The sequence below is a fragment of the Telmatherina bonti genome, assembly GCF_933228915.1.
Source record: "Telmatherina bonti genome assembly, chromosome: 22".
NCBI lineage: Eukaryota > Metazoa > Chordata > Actinopteri > Atheriniformes > Telmatherinidae > Telmatherina > Telmatherina bonti.
Window position 1 is genome coordinate 8770038 of NC_136631.1, and position 13886 is coordinate 8783923.

Consider the following 13886-nt stretch of genomic DNA (forward strand, 5'->3'; position numbering starts at 1 on the left):
AGGATCACCGCTTACGGTGCAGCTGGTGGGCGAAGTGTGTTGGCCATGAGCAGGTCGCATGGCGTCTACATCACAGGAGACTTCCTGCTGAGGAGGGGTGAGCTGCTTTACATCCTGGTGGGACAACAAGGAGAGGACGCCTGCCCCAATGTAAGTCTTTACTCTTCTCTGCAGCTCAGTGTGTGAACCATCATGCAACTTGTAACTCGACAAATGAACCTGCAGGGAAGCAACATAAGGACTAATAAAATGTAAATGAATTATAAATGTTAAAATAACTTGATTATTAATGTTTTTTGTTCTATCCAGTGGGCTGAAATTCCCCAAACAATGCCAGCGTAGGAGGCATAAAGCCTGCTTCCATCCGTTTTGTTGCATTTAGAGTCCATTCTTCTCTCATGAAATATTCCCCAGTGGAGTAGAAAAATTCTTCTTTTCTCTAAATGTTGTAACTCATTCTGGCCCACTGGTCTTGTTCCAACTTCCTTTCTCAAATCCAATTTGTTTGGATGTTCATTTGCAAAGATATGATGCAGAATTTATTTGCAGGTTTGGTCTCATGGTAAAACCAGCAGCACCACTTCAGAGCAGAATTCACCGTGTGTCCAAAACAGAAGAACATTTATTTCTTAGAAAAAGAAATAGTTTAATGTACATTATTTCTGAACTCACATTTAATAGTTTACTTTTCAGTTTTTATTTTCTAACACAATGCATTACATCTTACAGATGTCAGTTCACCAGAATGAGGCATGCTCTGCCTCTTTATGTCAACATACTTTATGTTTTAATCTCCCATTTATCTGTTTAACAATGGTCCATCTGTCTGATTGATACATAAACGAATCATCATGTCTCACAGTTGCCATGTCAACGCTGTAGATTGAAATCAGCCACGATAATGGAAATGCTCACAATGATGTCTAATTAGAAAATAATTAAGCAGGCACATGGAAACTAAAAGTAACGAGCCTTTTTAGAGGATATAAGTAGTAAAAAATACCACGTTTCTTCAGGAAGTGAGGAGCTCGAAGTTTGTGAGAGTCTTTATCTTTTTGCTTCCAACCAGACAAGATTTTACTGCAGGTGTTTTATAGTAAAACAGGGTTTTGATTTATCCTTTCTGGGGGTTTTTTTGCACATGCACTGTGGGCTCAACGAGGGTTTGGGGGACTGGGGAGTTCTTTGAATGATAACATCCCTTAAAGGCCTTTTTTCTTGTTGACTTTGTACCACATAGGGACTGAAGTAATCATGCAGTCAGCCAGTGGGCAGCAGAAAATGACATTCTTTTGGAAGATGCTTTTATTCTAAATTACTTAGAAAGTTTTGAGGCTCTTGGAGATATAATAGCCTGAATGACCTTTTAAATTCAGACAAAACGAAGGTTGGTGTTTTCAGCCTTGGAAGTCCTCAGAGATTCGTTTTCCAATCCCATAGTTGTTCTGGATGACATTTTTTGACCTCGAGTTCTAAATCTAAGTCATCTTTGCTGAAATCCTTCTTTTTATTCTCACATGAAGCAGCTTTCTTTCATCTGCCAAAATCAGGAACATCCTGTCTCAGGATGCATTTGTCAAGGACAAACTCTTGTTATTCCTCTTTATCTGAAAGCTCAAATGACTCTCTGATTTCTCCAGTTTTAGCCGAGTAGCATTGGCTTTCAGTGCAACTTTTTATTTCATTCATAAACCTGAATGGCCTCGACTTGTCTTATCTAAACAAGCTTGTTGTCTTCTATTGTCCCACTAGTGATGACATTTGTTGTTCCTGCTGCAGGTCAAGCCACCCACAAGGTGTTTCACTGGGTTTCCACTGCCCTTTGTTCCGGACATCCAGTCTTTAGCTGAGACAATCATGACATAACCATATAATGTGTGTTCTTACAGTTAGCTAAAAATCTCTTGAAATGACTTTATATGCTGATGATATTTTGGGGGGTTTAATATTTACGACACGTCATTTTTAAATTCAGAACTTTTTCTGGGTTTTGTGGAAATCTTTCCAGATGTGGAGCATTGCCTCAAGGCAATCAGCTCTCAACTCTCTGATTCATTTCCCTTCAACTGGTCTCCATCAGGATTTGTGTGGGCATATATATATATGTATATATACATATATATATATATATATATATATATATATATATATATATATATATATCACTCCAGAGTTCCACCAAATATTTAAAGCCAATTTCATTCCCCGATGTGGAAAAACTAATCAGGCTCGGCATCACTGAACCCTCCCCCCAACACACACACACACACACACACACACCTTTTTTTTGTCCTAGCTAGGCAGTATTTCCCTTCTTAAGATGAGCATTCATCATTTCCTGCTAGATTAACCCAAATCTTATTTACTTAACTAATAAAGGAAGTGAAGGACTGGTTTAATTTATTTAACTTATTTAACAAAGATTTCCACAATGCAGCTTTCAGGTGATAAGAAGGGACTGGACCTCCTTAACTTGAGAGAATATCAGTTGAGTATCTGTTTCCAATCCCTCATCTGGTCTAATCTCAAAGCATCACTGCATCATTTGTCTCGTATAGTAGCCATTTTTCTTCTTTAAATAATGATAAAAATTAAAGAATTATAGCAACAATCTACTTATTATAAAGAGAGTTTTGGTTTATGGAGCAGTGATTAATATGGAAGTATGCTCTGGAGTGATTCTTAGAGAATTTATTGGCAACCCTGATGTTTTATTAGAAATTAATATTCCTTATTAGGTATTCAGAAGGTATCTCCTGTACAGGGATATCTGCAGTTTGCCCAGCAGTCATTCCAACTTAGAAAAGGTGTTTGTCACCCAAAAGCAGCCGAATCTCAACTTGGCCTCTGCTATTCCTGTTAAAGTTCATAATGTAACTATGAAATGTAACTGTTGACACTGCTCAGCTGCTCAAAGGCGGCAAAAGATTTAAAATGGACAGATTTTACATTTTCATCAACTTAACTTTCCTGGTAATGGTTGCAAATGGACCGGTTAGTCATTAGTTGTAAAAGCTCAAATTTCTTGGGATCTATTAACTTTTTTTTTTAACATTATTTATTTTTCTACCACCAATAAAACTACAAAACACATCTAAAACATTTCTTTTACTAAAAGCACTACCGCTTACATTCCTGACCTTAAAACTCAGCACTCCTTTTGACGGTTCACTAACATGCATTATGCTCATTTTTGCAGCCCATTGGTGCTACAACTCACATCTCTGTATTCCAGCCTGGAACATCATGTTACAGCTGAGATTTTCTATATTGCAAATGGATGTTAAGACATTCAAGCAAGAAGACATTAATGAAGGAATAAAAGAAAAAGGGAAAATAACACAGATAAGACTGATTTTTAGATTTTTAGAGAGCTCGGAGAAGAGACAGGATACTGTATTACTTCTGTTTGGGCTAACCAAGTGTCACCCAGTTCTGCCAAAGTTCAGTGGTTCTGCTTTAAATATAAATTAATGAATAATAAATAAATAAATCTAATCTTAGCTTTTTGGTTTTATTATATGCATAAATTGTTTTGTTTTTTCTTGATTATGATTATTAAAAGAAAGCTGCTGTGTCTTCCAGGAGGTACATTTTATTGATTTGGGGTTAAATTCACCTTGAATTTTTAAAGTGATAGAATGTAACGAGATGTAAACGCAGAGCTCTCTCAGAACAGACTTAAAGGTCATTTAACTCATTTGGGAGAGTCGGTGACTTCCTTGAAGCCGTAGCTGGTGGCTTGGGAGTTGTTAAAGCAGTCTTTGTATTCCCAATTAGCTGGGCTGTGTTTTGGTTTTTGTTTTCTAGAAACATCACACGTTGCAGAGTAAGCAGGGTCCTCACTGCTGCTTTCTAGTTATCGCTTGTTATGACAAACATCACAAAGTAAAGCAAAGAGGAAGACGTCAAAGTGAGCGGTGAATCTGAAATCATTTATGGTTCTTTTTGCCTCCCAGCTTTGACAACAAGAACACCTCGCACCCAGATTTCTCTCCAGTGACGGAAATAAGACCTCCATTGTCTTGATTCATGCTCGCCTTATACTCAAACCTTTCTTTTTCTCTCTCAGGCTTAAACTCAACTTTACATAGAGAGAAGCTTCAACCTTAGTGCAGCATTAGAGTGAGACAGAGTCTGAGAACACTTGAACATACTGCCTTTTACCTTCGCTGCCTGTCAATCACATTCAGCCACCCCCTCCTCCACTCAAGGCCTTCAGAGTTTCAGCTCAGGCAGATGAAGAAGCTGAGGCTGGCAAAGAGCAGCCGTGAGTGTGTTTGTGTAGGAGTGAAGTTCAGACAGTCAGGGAATGAATTTTGTGCCCCTTCACACTAAAAAGTAGGACTGGCTCCAGGGTGTTGATAAAATCTCAGCTGAAGTAAAGTTCCGGCATCAGACATTATTTCCTTACAAATTGTCTGGATCAGGTTTTATCAAGAGGCTATTTCTCAGGAGAGCAAAAAGAAACGGCAGTAAGCTGATCAGGTCTTGTTATGGTTATGTTCTAGATGTCCTGCAAATCTTCCCACTGCAGTAAAGACGACAAACATGACCGGTGTTTGTGATGAAAAATGACATGAAATGATTGTGACAAGACAGACAAACCTCAGTGAGCTGACATGTCTGTATCTCCCTACAGACCAACGACGTGCTGAATAAGATCTGCGTGGAGCAGAGCAGCCCGATGAAGAGCAAAAGTCAAGTGCGAGGAGGTGGAGGTGGAGGTGGTGGGGCCACCTACGTGTTCAAGGTAAGATGGTGCCACTGAGTGAATGATGCGTTGGGGAGAAAAACCTAAAGGTCCAGTTTGGCTGATAGTTTAGTTAATATCTATAAATATAATTTAGATGAAGGTTTTCATGCCAAGTTGTATTTCTATGCAGATGATACAACTCTTTATACTTCTGTTCCTTCTGCAGCAGAGTCAATAGAAAATCTTCAGACTGAGTTTTTTTTTTTAACAAAGAACTTCAAACATTTGGTTTTAAATGGCCAGAAAACTATGTTTATTATTTTATCAAAAGCTTTTTTGCAAAACTTTTACATACTAGGCTTTCTTAATGGGACAGTGGTTGTAATATAATACTGATACACATAACAGGGTGTATATGGAAATAAACATCTGGAAATATGGATTGATTCCCAGCTTTTATGGAATAAAACATTTATAAGAATAGAATTATAAAGCTTTTATTTAATGTTAATCTAATATAGTTAAAAAAAAAACTCAGTTAAGATTGGTTGTAAAGAAACATGCAACCTCTACTTTAATAAGCCTTGATTCAGTGCTTTACACTTTTCTACGTTTCATTTTTAAATGTCTTTCTACGACTCAGTGTGTTGGAAATCACTGACTATTCATGCAGCAGAACTCCGGTATAAAATCTCTGCTGGATAATCTCCCAGAATACCTCTGTACCCTCAGTCCTACACCATGGAATAATCTCTGAAAATTTTTATATTAAATTGCCTAAATCCATCAATGATTTTAAAAAGATAATAAAGAAAGCAGTGAATGAGGCAGGTATGGAGGTAGTAAAGCGCCTCGAAGAAAAAAATAAATACAGCATTGAACAATTAAAGGGAGGATAAGAGATGTTTTCGAGGAGCTTTTTCTTTTTTTTTTTTTTCTCTTCCCAACTATGTTGCTTAACATTACGCTCCAATTGCAGCCAGACGAGGGTGAACTTGAGGGAAATTTTGGAACATCACTAGCTGCATTTCCATTACGTTTTTTTAAAAAAAATAAAAGCAGCATTTGTATTTTTCCACAAACAACAACTGCGATTTGCGGGGGTTTCTATTGAACAGTGTTTAGCACATTAGGCTCAAGTCTCGTAAAAACAAGAAGATTTTACTAAAATTGCAGCTTATGCAAGGAAGCCACGTGGCATTATTTTGAGATTTTCTACTTTCTGTGGAGAATTTGCTATGACTTTTTGAAGCTTTTTTTCCCTCATTTTCTTTTCTAAAACTCTTTAGAAAATTTGCTCTTTGTTCCACACTGGCCATGACCCCCACGTCACGTCCGGGGACACGTAAATGCAAAAAAAGTGTTGCCATTACACTTTTGTAATATGTTTCTATATCGAAACGTCTGAAAAACCCCCTCATGAGAGCGTAAAAACTTTTTAATGGTATTTCAGACCTTTTTCAAAATGTTGGTGTTTCCATGAACAGTTTTTTATTGCGATAGTTAGATTTGGCGATTCCAGGTGTAATGGAAACACACCTAATCAGCTGCAGTGACTACTTAAATTAACTCATGATGCAGCTCAGAAATATGTGGTGAAATACTTTATGAACTACATTTATTTTATTGTAGTTTGCTTAAAAATGAAATCAATTGTGAATTGGAATAATTTATCAATCTTTTTATTCATTTACCCTTTCTCAACTGCTAACATACTATAATATATAGTTAATAGATAATATTATTTCATGTATTTTATTTTTTCTTTTTTAATACTATTCATGTATTTGTATTTCATTGTGGCACTTTTTTCTTTCCATACCAGAATTTATTTTATTGTGTAATTGTGTTCCATATATGTGTTTTGTAAGTTGATTTTGTACCTTTTACCTTTGTAAAAGAGACTTCTAAAGTAAATAGGATTTCCTGGGTGAATAAAGGTAAAATGAAAAAAAAATAAATGAATAAAATGGATCGTGTTTTAGCGACGTTGGCAGAGGATTTGTAATAAAAATGAAATTCTGTAAAAGAATTACCGAAATTTATTTCTTAAACAAAAACCTATTCAAATAAATGTATATTTAATGTGACTTTTAACCCTTTAATCTTTTGTTTTTCTTGCTTTGACAAAAAACTATATTTTTTCCATCCATAAGCATTTTTAAGAGGCATCTTTTTCTGAACTGTTGAACCTTTTGTTTGAAGACGACTACTAAAAGCTGAACTTTTAACTGACCCAGGTGGACAGAGAAGTCTACATTCCTCTCATCATCGCTGCTGGCGGAGGCGGGCGAGGCTACAGCAGCCAATCAGAGACCCAGCTGGAGCAGATGGACTATGACCCCGCCCAACCGGGACGCAGCGGGAAGTCCTACGCTGCAGGTAGGACCTTACCCAGCTTTAACGTGCTGCTACCGTCTGCATGTCTGACAGGAACAGTGCACTATGTGCAACTCCAGAAAACAGCTGAAAGAGGATGATCATTTGTACTTTAACTACACTCTCACACACGCTCGTACAGCCCGAAGGCATTTGCTTAAATCTTAATGTATATCATAAATATTCCACCTCTGTGCGCCGGTGGCTGTCTTAAAGCTAGAAGAATAAAAACAGTGTTTCTCTCCTCATGTTTATTCATAACATGCACCTTTTCCACACATCATTATGGGGCAGGAGTACATGTAAAGCAACATCAACATGCACTGCATGCCCGTGCGCTTCTTGTGGAAGTCAAACACAAGATATAGATTTTTTTTTTCTTTGTCATCTTTTCAAAGCCCAAGGTTTACATTTGAGAAAACTCCGTGTGAAAAATGAAATATTCAGCATGTCTGGGGAGGGTTGTTTATCTAGTGATGGCAAATGTTTGCTTGCTTGTTCCTTTCAGGTTCCAGAGAACAACGAAGGAAATGAAAGGAGAGAATGAAATTGTTTTGCATTGAGGATTACTTTCAACTTAATTACCTGTAAACATAATCTCAGAAACACCACGTCTCTTTAAAGGGATTGTGTGCAGTCAGTAATAAGAGGCTGATGCGTGCATGGCGAAGTGACTCGTGTGTTTGCTTTGCTTTGCATGGTGAACAACATTACACGTGTTTTCTTGGTGGACAGGTGGAGGTGGAGGCTGGAATGACAGCGTTCCTCTGAGCCAGGGTGGCAGACCGCTGGTGCTGGGGGGCCAGGGAGGTCAGGCCTGTCAAAAGTTTTGGCAGACCCGTGGTGGCTTCGGGGGCGGCGGCGGCGGCTGCATGTCTGGCGGTGGCGGCGGAGGCTACAGAGGTTAGTTCCTGACTGACCAAGCTCCAGGAAAAGTTTCATAAATAAACCTCCTTGAGGTGTCGGGTATGAGGCGCGATTGTGAATGAGTTCCTGTAGACTGGGGATCAGGCTAAGTCCTGGAGACAGCGCCGTATCTTCTGATCAGACAGCTGCAAGGCAAGCTGACAGAGATTTACTAAAAACGCTAAAATCGTTACAGCAGGGGGACAAAAGAAACGTTAAAAGGTGAGTTAAAACCACAAAGACCAAGCTAAAGCAGACTGAAACATCCAAATCTCCTGGCTCCTTAAATCTTTCTGTATCATCTGTCTGATTTAGATTTCTGGGATCAGGATTTTATGGAAAATATTTTTTAATTCAAAGTTTTTGATTTATGAATCGTTAAAAAGCAAACAGTGAAAAACAACAAAATGTTTCAAACAGAATTAGACTGTAGACTTTAGTCCCATGTGATCAGTAGGAACATTGTGAATTTTCTGGCAACTTGATCTGTGTGTCACGTTTACTGCGACCACAGCTTCCCAAAGTGTGGTATAATAATAAAGTGTAGTACAATGAAATAGTTAAAAGACAAAAAAAAATAAAACGAGAAATCACGAGATCAGAATGAAAATTTCAGCTTAGTGTCAAGCTCAAGTCAGGACGTAAAACCAGAAAGTTTCTGAGAAGCTGGAAGGTGAAGATGAAGACGTACGAACATGGAACCTCCAGGAGGAGCTGATTGAAGGTTTCGGACCTCCAACTGAAAATCCTCACGTTTTTACCCTAAATGTGATTTTCTGGCAACTATTCAACTCGTCATCCGTTTCCGGCAGTGTTAACTGTGCCTCCTTGCTTCTAGGTGGCAACACCTCACTGGATGACAACCCCAAAACCGATGGTGATGACGGTACATCCTTCCTCGGCCCAGACGGAGAGCCCTTCGTCTATCCCCTGAAAGGTAGAGTCAGAATATCAACACCTGTCAACAGACTAGCCCGCTATATGACGCCTCTGATCAGAGCTGTACGAATAGATGTTTTATTCTCCTTGAAATGTTCAGAAACTGGTTTCAGATTTGATATTTTAAATTTGGAAGTTGTGCATTTTAATAGCTAGCAGCAATTTATTAAGTTAAGAAAAGTTTATTTTAGTTTGACAAAATCCAGCAGATCAGAGGTGAAATGAAGGATAAACTGTAGATCTAAAGTCTCTAGAACTGCAGAATGAGCCGTTTTTCCATGAGGACGGTGAAGCAGTCTGTAAGTACTTAAATGGAAACGTGTCTCCCCACCTCTGTTCGTTCTTTCTTGTATATTTGAACCTGGCAGACACTTAAAACTCTGTTTGACCAGGAACATCAGCAGTTGCTAGAAAAACTTAATTCTTCTCGACTTGGATCTACAGAGGAATAGAAGAAGGAAAAAATGGGAAACTCGCATTGATGTGTTCTTTTAAATTAGTTTAAATTAGTTTCTGGAGTGCAGGGAAGTAATCACCTCCATCTGTCACGCTGAGGTGGTGTTGTCTGCCTGCTAATCCTCGGTTTCCCCTCCACCTGCCTTTAGCTCCTCCACCATTTGCTGTAAATATAAATAACTTGATTTTTACATGCAAACTTCATTTTCCTCGGAGGTTTCAGCTGCTGTGATATAAATAAACAAATATCCAAACGTTAGTGCACACATCTATCTCTGCAACTTCTTTTCCACTGCTTTTGTTGAAAAATAGCTTGAATAAAGATTGCATGAATGTTAAGTAAGTGCTAAATTATCAAGTAATTTGATTCATTTGGAGCTGATTTTAGATGAAACAGCAGGTTTCATAGCTTTTACCTGATTTGCACCGAATGTTCCTCTTTCACAACACTTCAATGACACTTCCTGATTCGTGAGACGTTGCTTTGGGAGGAATAAAAATGTTTAAAAAGAGGAGTTATTAAATATCAGATGGTTTTATAAACAGTAATGATCTGATTATGAACTTCATACTATCATTAATTCACAGCGGCCAGCTGATATTTATCATCTGCCGCATGTGATTGTTGTCACTTTGGAAGATTTCTGAACTCTGTACGTTTTTTTTTTAAGCCTTCTACTGTTTTTATAGAAAAACTAAAAGAAGATCAATAAGAAGATAAGATCAGATAAACTTTATTTATTTAGCTTTTCATAGAAACAAGGTCACAAAGTGCTTCACAGCAATAAAAACATAGAAAACCTGCAACATTTGGGGAAAAAACAAAACACACAACAGTATAAATACGCAGCGGTGTCACCGGGTCTTTTTGGAGCTAAAATGTTTCTCTAAACAAATAAGAGGTTTTTAGAAGCATCTACTGAATCCAGAGAGCTCATTCTAGAGACGGGTAGCGACAGCTTTAAACGACGGTCTCCTTGTTCTTATAATAGACCAGCCTCAGCTTTAGTCACCGATCACATGACTTGCACATCGGCGACGTTCATGGGTGGCGAAAAGATAAACGAAACGGGCGTACAGCAGCCGACTCGGGTGCTACAGCTAGCTTTCCTGTCGAAAGAATAATGGTACATTGATGCTGTTCTAGTCGACTTCCCAATAATGAGTTTCATTTTCCAGACCGCCTGCAGACCCTGAACGACGGGATAATGTGTTGCCGCCATCAAACCAGATAACAGGAAGCCATCAGAGAGCTTCCAGCTGTGTAGCAAACAGTAAAAAAGACAATTCTACATATATTATGTTTAATAAATTCACGATTTTGTTTGATTTAGTTTTTTTTTTTTAACCAGCTGCTCCTAACCTTTGAGTTGGTTCTAACACACAAAGGTGAAAAGATGAAATGCTGGTCATCGGGTTCCCCCAAAACATCATGTGCTTGGCGACATCTTCTCTACAGGTTATAGTTACAGTAAGTTGGAGCGGATGTGGTTGTTGGTCAGCTTCTTCGGTTTGGCTGCTGCTGCGTTTGTAGCTAGAAAGATGTAACGTCGTGTCCAGCTCCACTTTTGTCATTTTTCTGTTGCGGTATTGGACTCTGAGGCAATTGTCAAAACAAAAGATGCATGTAGGTCAGGGTTTCTCTTGCAGTCCTATAACAGCGGTAATCCATCAGGTTTTCAATGTAGTCCTGCTTCAACACGCCTGAATTAATTTAAAATGATCCTCAAGAGCCGCAGTTAAGTGTTAGGAGTTTCCCTGCTGCAACACACCCGACACACATCACACTTAATTCGCAGACTGGTGCATCAAACTCTGCACCAGTCTGCTAGTTAGCCATCGATTTGAGTCAGGTGTGTTGCAGCAGGGAAACTCCAAACACTTGCAGGACTGCGACCCTCGAGGACCAGAGTTTCCCACCCCTGTCCTACACAGCAGCTCGTGAATTTGCGTCAGGTGTTGGAGCAGGGATACATGGAACACTTCCCCAAATGAAGCAGACCTTCCCAGTAAACGAAGCAGAAGGCTGGTGTGAATACGCCCTCTGTGTGTGGAGGTCTTTTTAAGGATGCCCAACTGGGACAAGACTGGGGGAGAACCTGTTGCCTCCGCAAGCTGATCTCAGATCAGCTGAAGAAAACGGATGATGTCACCAATCACAAGTTTGGACACGCCTGCTCACTCAGTGTGTGTCCAGTGTGTAACAGCTACGGCAGGGCAATTAACTGGATTTTTATCTCAATTACAATCTAAGTTTTCAACGATGATAAAAATAAAAGGGTGTGATTATTTTTCTCTCTGCAGTTTCCTCTCCTGCTGTCTTCAGCTGCTAATCGAGCGTCTCTGGCGTTGCAGCGCTGTGCTGTAAACTCCTCCCACAGCCGCTTTGCTTTCATTCAGACACTGTTGCCACCTTGCCGACTTTCTCGCTAAATCTGGCGACTTTTTTTGTTTAAAGCGACAAATCTAGCGGCTTTTACTGGAGTTATTAGACTTTTCTGGTGTTTTGGTGACCGACTTGAAGGCACATATTGTTCTGCAGTTACTGTAAGGAAGGAGCAGCGGGAGCCTCTCCCGTCCTAAAGCACTCCCAGGCGGCCAGTCTCAGTCGGCTCCGGCTGCAGGTCGATGTAGAATAACTGCAGTAGGTTGTGGAAGTTCACCTAAACATAGTTTATACCATTGTCAGTGACAACTGGCTGCATTATTTCCATATACATAGTTTGGCGAGTTAAACACTGTAATATCCCTCTGTTACGGGGCGTTACCATAGCAACGTGTTAATCAGCTGGTTCAGATCAGCCGTCTTTTAACAGGTGAATGAGAGAAACGCGCTGCAGCCTGACAGCGGTTGTTTGGTATAAAACGTACATCCAGGCCAACGTAAAATAGTTCCTATAAAAGCGGATTAAACAACTCAGAACCGCGCATTAACCGTGCACGGAGTCTAGAACACCACAGCGCGCAGCGTTGTTTAAAAATACTGGATAATTTCAGTCAAAATAATCGTGATTATAATTTTTGTCATAATCGAACACTGTTGTTAGTAACAACAGTGTTTGATACTCTTCATCATCAGGCCAGTGAATATTCTGTTTTTGTTCAGTATGTCCAAATCTTGTAACAACATCACTACCTCAGTGCAGTGTGATCTTTAGTGCTTCAGTCAGGGGCAGCATGGACCCCGGAACTCGTACAATTGTTTAAATGGAACTAAATTATAATTCTGCTCCTTGTTCTAACAGAAAAATAATGTGACAGACCAACTCAACATGACTGTCTGAAGATCCACGTCATTAGCATGCAGTCAGCAGCTGGACTGGAGACATTTGCATTCTTCCTTGGAAACCATTCCAGTGTTGTCTGGGTTATATTTATGTATTTGAACTTCCAGCCGATAAGAGAGTCATGTGGAAAAACGGAGGAGAAAATAGATTCTGCAGACGGCATTGGCTTTGCTTACTAAACAGCACATTCTTTCTCTGATGGGTCAGAACTAGTTCATGGTAGACTGCTTTGTCCCTTCTTGCTGCTTCTGCTCACAATTAAAAGAATTTGTTTATTCATATAGATATTTAGAAAATAATGTAAAATCTATTTAAAAGCATTTGAGGCTGGAAGTGTTTGTTCCATGGAGGGCAGAGTGGATGCAGACTTTGTTCCAGTCACACGCCACAACAGATTGTTTCTGGCTCGCACGCCATGACACGGGATCAGTTAATTCACCTAGTTTAAGCGAAAACGGTGCTTTAATTACAGGCTGCAAAACAAAAACCCACACTGATGTGCACGTCTTGTGCTCTATCCAGGCAGCAAGAAATGCCGATGATATTGCCAAAGTCTGCAAAACAACAATTGTATCTGTACAAAATTGGTATAAACCTGTAGTTTCCTTTGCTGGTGTGGTTGGAGTTTATAAGCATGAGTATCCGTGTATGTAGATTATAGGGCTGTGACGATACGCTGTCATCCCAATTTTTTTTTTTTTTTTTGGGTGCTGATTTGATTAAAATTACAATTCTCATGATTTCTTAATATTGCTGATTTTTGTGAACTAAAAAACAAATAAAAATGTACAAAACTTTTTTTGCTCTTCATTTTTCTTTATTTGAATAAGGAAAAAACAACCCAGTAGCCAGACCATCATTCTGCTGCTATAATGCCCAAGAAGACAAGTAAAAAGATCAATAAAAACAAAAATTTAATCATGGATTATTTTTATTTATTTGAAAAATTATAGATTTTTTTAACAAAAGAAATCTGTTTTAAAATTGTGTAGCAAAAAATCCCAATATTTCGGTTAGATTTTCCCACCCTTATGCTGGGCGGACACTGTGCGATTTCGAGGGGATTTCACCACGATTTTGCTGTCGCAGACCACGCTGCGTCACCATGGAAACATGGTAGCGTTGGGATGTCCGGTTGGGAGGGCGTAAGCCGTACAGTGTGAGAACACTCACAAAGAAGGATTAATTGCTGCTACGTTCTAACGATGATGCTGCGACTAGGG

General features: G+C 39.2%; 1 protein-coding gene across 1 annotated transcript in view; it reads left to right on the plus strand.

Annotated features, from left to right (window-relative positions):
- Positions 1-13886, plus strand: part of alk (ALK receptor tyrosine kinase) — a gene marked incomplete at both ends in the record, with an annotated part of 582154 nt that overhangs the window by 537536 nt on the left and 30732 nt on the right. The window contains 5 exons of the mRNA XM_079262769.1: positions 3-150; positions 4643-4753; positions 6937-7078; positions 7811-7978; positions 8820-8918. Coding sequence (XP_079118895.1) covers positions 3-150; positions 4643-4753; positions 6937-7078; positions 7811-7978; positions 8820-8918 — 668 coding nt within the window. The remainder of the gene's footprint in view (positions 1-2; positions 151-4642; positions 4754-6936; positions 7079-7810; positions 7979-8819; positions 8919-13886) is intronic.